The sequence below is a fragment of the Neomonachus schauinslandi genome, chromosome X, assembly GCF_002201575.2.
Source record: "Neomonachus schauinslandi chromosome X, ASM220157v2, whole genome shotgun sequence".
Classification (NCBI taxonomy): Eukaryota; Metazoa; Chordata; class Mammalia; order Carnivora; family Phocidae; genus Neomonachus; species Neomonachus schauinslandi.
In genome coordinates this window covers 44,577,237-44,583,582 of record NC_058419.1, presented here as the reverse complement: position 1 = coordinate 44,583,582, position 6,346 = coordinate 44,577,237, and the positions used below count along the sequence as shown (strand labels likewise).

Genomic DNA, 6,346 nt, shown 5'->3' with positions numbered 1-6,346 from the left:
CCTTGGCTCATGAAAATGTGCACACAAGTGTGTGAATGTGCATGAGCACATGCTTGGGTGCGTATCTGCTATTGCCTAGAACAACTCTCTCTTTCTGTTCCTTCATTGCTGCTTTTCCCTTGGGGCTTCTCTTTGTATAAAGTCCAAGTCAAAGGACTGATGCTAGGAATTCAGATCTATGAACTTTGGTGTGGTAAATCATTGTGACCACCATTAAATATTTTCCTATGATGAGTACCTAAGAAGAGATTTACAGGCTCAAGGGAATGCATATTTCAAATACTTAGCAATTGCTTAAGTATGTCCTGTCCAGAAAGGTTGACCAATTCAGATTCCATGACCTGAAAATAAGTGAGAAAATCCTCGGGGTTAAGTGCAGAACATGTTACCAAGTCCTTACATTGAACCTGCTTTCAGATGAAAGCCACCGGCAATAGACTTAAATGCCCCTAAGGAGGTGCGAGTGTACTTCTACCACCGAGGCAGCATGAGGCAGGCCAGGGTGATGGTAAGGCCACAGGGCCTAGGTTCAGTCTGACTGCTCTTCTTTCCTGCCCACCCTCCATCTAGGTCCTGCCCACATTCTGAGGCTCGAGTCAGGGTTTGTTTTGGGTTTGTTTTTGTTTTTGTTTTCCCCCTGCTTGAAGCTTTCTCTGACTGTTTTGGGCTAACTGGTCATTGACTTCTCTGAGTCCGTGTTGGCCTGGCCGTCCACTCTTTCCTTTAGATTTCTCCAAATAGCCTCATGTGAAAGAGATTCTGCCTTTTCAGCTATCTCTTCGATTCTACCTTTAGTGTGAACCTGCAGGGAATGTGGCCCACTCTCAGGATAGACTTAGAGAAGAGGCACAAGCGGGTCTTGGATTTGGGCTCCAGGTCCTTTGGGCAGGATATTCTAGGGTCTTAGGTGTCTCAAATGTGGTCTAGAAGGAAATAAATGAAGGCTCCAAGTAAACACATCTTCTTGCCCCGCTGACTCTTCACTACCTGGGGAGGACGCATCCAGAAGAGGGCCCGATGCTGACCCTCTAAAAGTGGGGCCTTGGGCTGAGGCCTTTTCTGCTCAGATATGAGGAGATAATGTCTTTGGGCATATTGTTTAAATTCTTTGTTTAGTTTAGGACATGCATATATATGTATATATAATGGAAATGACTTACATAAAATAGAAATGAAAATATCCTCCTTGCAGTTGGGTTGCTTGAGAGTATAAAATGAGATAACGGCAGCAAAGCATCTTTCCCTTTTCAGGACATTCTCAGGATTTCTGGAACTATTTTCATCAAGCCGAAGGAAAGCAGCTGCCACTCAGGATGTTTCCGTTTTCCCACGGACAACATATTGAAGTGTTTTACTAATCACAAGCTTCTTTCTAAAGTTCTGAGAGCTTGCCTGGGCTCTCCTGTTTGGGAGGTAAGGCCAGTACAGGGAAAGTAACTTACTCAGGGTCACACAATCTAGTTCTGGCCCTGGGACTAACATCTCCTGTCCACACCAGTGTTCTGTTTGGCAGACCCAAACCATTCTATCTTGGGTTTCCTGGTACTCAAATACACATGCTCCCCAGAAGATAGGAAAATGTGACAGAAGGGCAAGTGAAATAAAAACAACATGGGGTAAAGGTTTTTTTCTTTCTTTCTACATAATCTATTGAGCTCTTTATTCTGCCTCACGAAGGGGCACCCAAACTTACATAAAACAAAAATACATGTATGTCTCCTGCTATTTTTTAAGTGTTGCCTCTGAGAGCTATGTAATTTTTATTGGCAAATTTGTGACTTATACTAAAAGACTGAAGTGAGGCTGAAAGGTAATCAGTATCTGTTGAAGATGATATGAGCCAGGTATCATTTAGAATTCCCAAAAGTCAGTTCTCTGAGGTGTACGTTATTATTCCCTTTCAGATGAGGACACTTGGGATCATGATGTGTACCTGACAACTGATGATTCTGCAGGAGCACAGCTGCCTGGCAAATACCGCCATCAGGGCTCTGGAGTCAAACATTACTTTTTTATTTTTTTTAAGTTTTGTATCATTTTCCCCAAATGAAATCCTAATATAATTATAATAATAGCTTGCACTTTTAGAGCACTTACAATAGGCCAGGAACTATTCTCAGGACTGTACGTGTATTAAGTCATTTAACCAAAATAATTTTGTCTTTGTCTTTTCCAAATATAAAAAAAAAAACACAACCAAAAAACATGTTACTTTTGTTTTAAAAAAAGAATATACAAGTATTAAGAATAAAATGAAAATTAAATTTTAAAATGTCACTCCTGTCCCAGGCTCCTTTTTTTTTTCTCACACCTCGTTGCCAAACCAACCCTGTTCCACAACAGCCAGCGACCAGACTGCAGATGAAATGGAGTCTGGGGGAGGGGCGATGGATGTAGGAGTTCTTAATCCTGGGAGCTGAAGGCACCGAAGTGACCATTCTTAAAAGAAGTAGAAAAGTTTAGTAGCTCCAGAAAAAAGATGCAGCCCCTCCCTAGTAGTCACAGAAAGGCAAATAACATTTTGCCCTCTGGCATAGGCAACAATAACAGAGAATGACAAGCCAGATGTATGGGGGGGAGGGGGCATAGGCGGGCCCACTTCTGCCGCGCTTTTGGTGGGAGTGGAGATTGGGGACCAGAGCTCACTGGTGACGCAGATCTCACGTGACCAGGAGTCGACGTGTGCAGAAGTCCTGCTAGTCTGGTCCTTGTTCCCGTCTGGGTACCAGGTTCCCTTTAGCAGTGCAGACGGCGGAGCCTGACGCCAGGGGAAAGAGGAGTCAACTTGTCGGAATTTTGCAGGTTGGTGTCAAAATAGGTGCTGCTTGGGGCTTTCTAGGGTGGGAATGGCCTAGGGCAGAGACTTGAGAGGGAGCCCTGGTCAAAACCATCCCTCCACCTCCCTCCTCCGAGTCTGCAGGAAATGATGACCCTTGGGAAAGGGACTAGGAGTCCCGGGAGAAGGATAAGGAGACCTGTGATAGTTTAAAAATAATCGTCCTCTGCCACTTCAGACCGCTTTCCCAAGACCTACCCTACCCCCCCCCCAACCCCCGCCTCAGTAAAGATAGTTTGGAAATAATCTGCTTTTCCTACTCCCTGTCTGATGGGAAATTCGAGCTAACTTGCACTGTGGGGGCGGGGGGAGAAGTGGGAGAAACAGAAGGTGGGAAATTTTCATAGCCAAATACCTTAATGAGGAAAAAGGTACTTGGTGCGGGTGGGCCCACCAAGCGCTCGCCCCTCCCCCACCCTCCCCCCTTCTCCAACCTTCCCTCTTCCCCTCCCGTTTTCCGTTTGTCAGCAGGTCAGCAGGTCTGTCGTTCCTAGCACTACACAAGGCTAGAAAAGGGGAGGAAGAAAGCGATCGGATCAGTACAAGTAGGTGAGGGGAATATTTTAAAGACCCCTGAGGTGGAGGGGGGCGAGGGCGGGACAGAGGTTGTGGGCCCCACCGTTCCTACCCCCGGCCCGTTCTCCCTACCTACTCAGTTCTAGGAGGGCCTTGTGTTTCGCCTTGTGCGGAGAGATGGTTGGGGAAGGCCTTGAAAAAGGCTGGAGGGAGGGACGAGAGAGAGGTAAGGAAATGGAAAGTGGAGGTTAGAGCCGCAGGCTCAGGGAAGTCCTGATTGCTGATTAAGTCTCCCAAGTGGAAGATATTTAATGATAGCTCTGAATCAAAGAAAGTAAATGCTGAGACCTCTGTCCAGAGCACTGGTCCATTCACCAAGCCTTTGACTTACGGTCACCTTGCTTCCCAGGAGTAATTGTATTCAAGGAGGAATAAAGCAGGAAAAAAGAAAGGAAGAGAAAAGGAAAGAAGGAAGGAAGAGAGACTCACAAGATGAAACCCTGTCAAAAAATTGAAGGAAAACCAGAAAATGAGAGTGAACCAAAGCTTGAGGAAGAGCCAAAGCCTGAGGAAAAGCCAGAGGAGGAGGAAGAAGAGCCAGAGGAGGAGGAAAAAACAGAAGGAACTTTTAGGGAAAGGCTGATTCAGTCTCTCCAGGAATTTAAAGAAGATATACACAACAGGCATTTAAGCAAGGAGGATATGTTTAGAGAAGTGAATGAAATAGACGAGATAAGGAGAGTAAGAAACAAACTTATAGTCATGCGTTGGAAGGTTAACCGAAACCATCCTTATCCCTATTTAATGTAGTTTGCCTTGATTTTAATTTTTTTCTGATAGTAACATTGTCATAGAGCTTTCTTTTGATTTGCATTTTCCTGATATACCTTCATGCATCTTTCTACTTTTAACTCGTTGCTATTAGTGATTTTAGATGCATCTGTTGTTAATCTTCATTTCATTTTTTATCATATTTTGAACCAATATAAAAGTCTCTGTCTTTTAATAGGAGAGCTTTACTCATTTATACAAAAAGAGGTTCCTGACAGGATATAAAATGAAAAAAGGTTACTAAGTAATATGTGAATATCATATTTTTCAAAGGAAGAATACATTTGTATATTACATATATGCACAAAGAAACGTGTGAAGGATGAAAGACAAAAAGTATAGTCAGTGGTAGAATTATGAGTAATTTTTTTATTCTGCTTATTTGTATTTTTTCTTATTCCTAGAATGTATGCACATTATTGTTAAAGTAATAAAAGTTTTATAACAAAAAAGAAGTAATCTACAGCACTTAATTTATTTCTAAAGGCACTGGGGGCCACTTAATATTTGTTGACAGAATTTTAGAAGCAAAGGTGAACTCCAAGTTACCACAAGACCACTTAGCTAGAAGAATAAATTTTTTATATCTTTTCTCATCTGTAAAATAGAGATAATAATCTCTAAGGGATCATGTGAGGACCAAATAAGGTAATGACTGTGAGCTCTATTTTAACAGGTTTTTTCCCCCATCTGCCCATGTAGGATCCCAACTCCCAAAGGCTTTGATTCAGCTATTTGGGATGATGGAGAAACTAGTTCTCACCTGTGCTTAAGAATAAATCCAGGCAACTGTTAGGTGGGTGCCCCCCTTTATGTTCCTTTCCTGCCCCACCTCCCTTTCTTCTCCCCTTGGTATTATCATGTATATTGGGTAGTTCTGCCCCTTCATCCAGGCCCCTACCTATCTGTTGCTGATGTTCTGGAATTCTCAAACAGTGAAGCCCAGCATATTTCTTCAGAACCCCCAATTGGCTGAATCCTCAGACTGACCTGCAGAAGTGGGGAGAATGCCCATTTCTTCAGTTTAGACAGATAGTTATGCAGGGCAACTTGGGCCATGGTATCTTGACAGTTTGGGGAATTTTAACCACAGGCCCGAACTTCCCTCATAAGACTCTGACAACAATGGGTCCATTTGGGGATTGGACCAGAAGGCAAGTCTGAGTAACAGATGTTATGCTTTAGTCAGAATTGCTTCTCTTTGAGTCTAAAGATTACGGTTTTATCTTCTGACTGTTTCCTTAGGGTGAGTGATCTCTCCCAGAAGACTGGTGGCAGGCCCTCCTCACCAGTTCAACAGATACCTCTAGGCCTGTGTAAATTTTAAAGGGAGGTTCAAGTGGGATTTGGGGATACTGCCATCCTTACCTGGAAATGTGAAAATGCTATGTAAGACTGTATGTGTATATCTACATCCAAATCTATATATCTATATATGTATCTATATATATCTATGGCTCACAGTTTTTCCAGTTGTGTGTTATTTTATTTTTCCTCCGTGATACTCTTTTTGGGGCAATTCATGACTCCAGACTATTCAAGGTTGCAACAGCCTGATGGATGCTGGTTGGGCTGGATTCCAACTGGAGTGAGATAAGCTTGCAGGGGCTCACTGCCAGTTTTATAAGACAGGATGAATCCAATCCCCTGGTGCTCCCAGGGGCAGTGCTCAGGTAGGATATAGAAGGGCTCATCCAAGCCACACGCCTCTCCAGGGTGGGTCTGACTTTGGTTTCTCTGCTTCAGATTGAAGCAGGCACTGGACTCCCCTCAGCTGATGGCCAGGCTGTCCTGGATATACTTACCTGGAGGATGACGACTGTCCCTGTAGCAGGTCAGAGCACTAGACTTAGTTTCTCCCTTTTTTCCTTCACAAGGGGGCTTGATGAGAACTTTTTATAGGGAAGAAGACCTCAAAATGGACTAACTAAAAGCATTGGTTGTGACAGTCTGTCCCCGCCATGACTCCTGTAGATGCAATCAGCTTGGGGTTAAAGGAGAGGGCCTGGTGGTGGGTGGGGATGATTTTAGATAGTACCCAAATATATTAAATTGTGATGTTCATGTGTTTATTTGGATGTGTATTAATGAATACTCTGTCTCAGGCAAATGATGATAGTATAGATTTAGCGTGGTATAAAGTTTCCTTTGCAAAAGGTATTC

The 6,346-nt window shown here is 43.4% G+C and overlaps 1 protein-coding gene across 3 annotated transcripts; it reads left to right on the top strand.

The window, feature by feature from the left end:
* Positions 1 to 2,675: 2,675 nt before the first annotated feature.
* On the top strand, positions 2,676 to 4,455 carry TCEAL9 (transcription elongation factor A like 9). 3 transcript variants are annotated; one of them, XR_006539374.1, is made up of 2 exons: positions 2,676 to 2,802; positions 3,762 to 3,774. XR_006539374.1 is itself a non-coding variant. In XM_021691202.2 (2 exons), exon 2 carries the CDS (start codon positions 3,845 to 3,847, stop codon positions 4,160 to 4,162), a length of 318 nt encoding a protein of 105 aa, XP_021546877.1. In that variant the 5' UTR covers positions 3,356 to 3,385; positions 3,762 to 3,844; the 3' UTR covers positions 4,163 to 4,455. The 3 variants fall into 3 exon arrangements, 1 of the variants encoding a protein (XP_021546877.1); XR_006539373.1 differs by lacking the exon at positions 3,762 to 3,774 and adding an exon at positions 3,305 to 3,335; XM_021691202.2 differs by lacking the exon at positions 2,676 to 2,802 and adding an exon at positions 3,356 to 3,385 and having other exon boundaries at positions 3,762 to 4,455.
* The last annotated feature ends 1,891 nt before the right edge of the window (positions 4,456 to 6,346 follow it).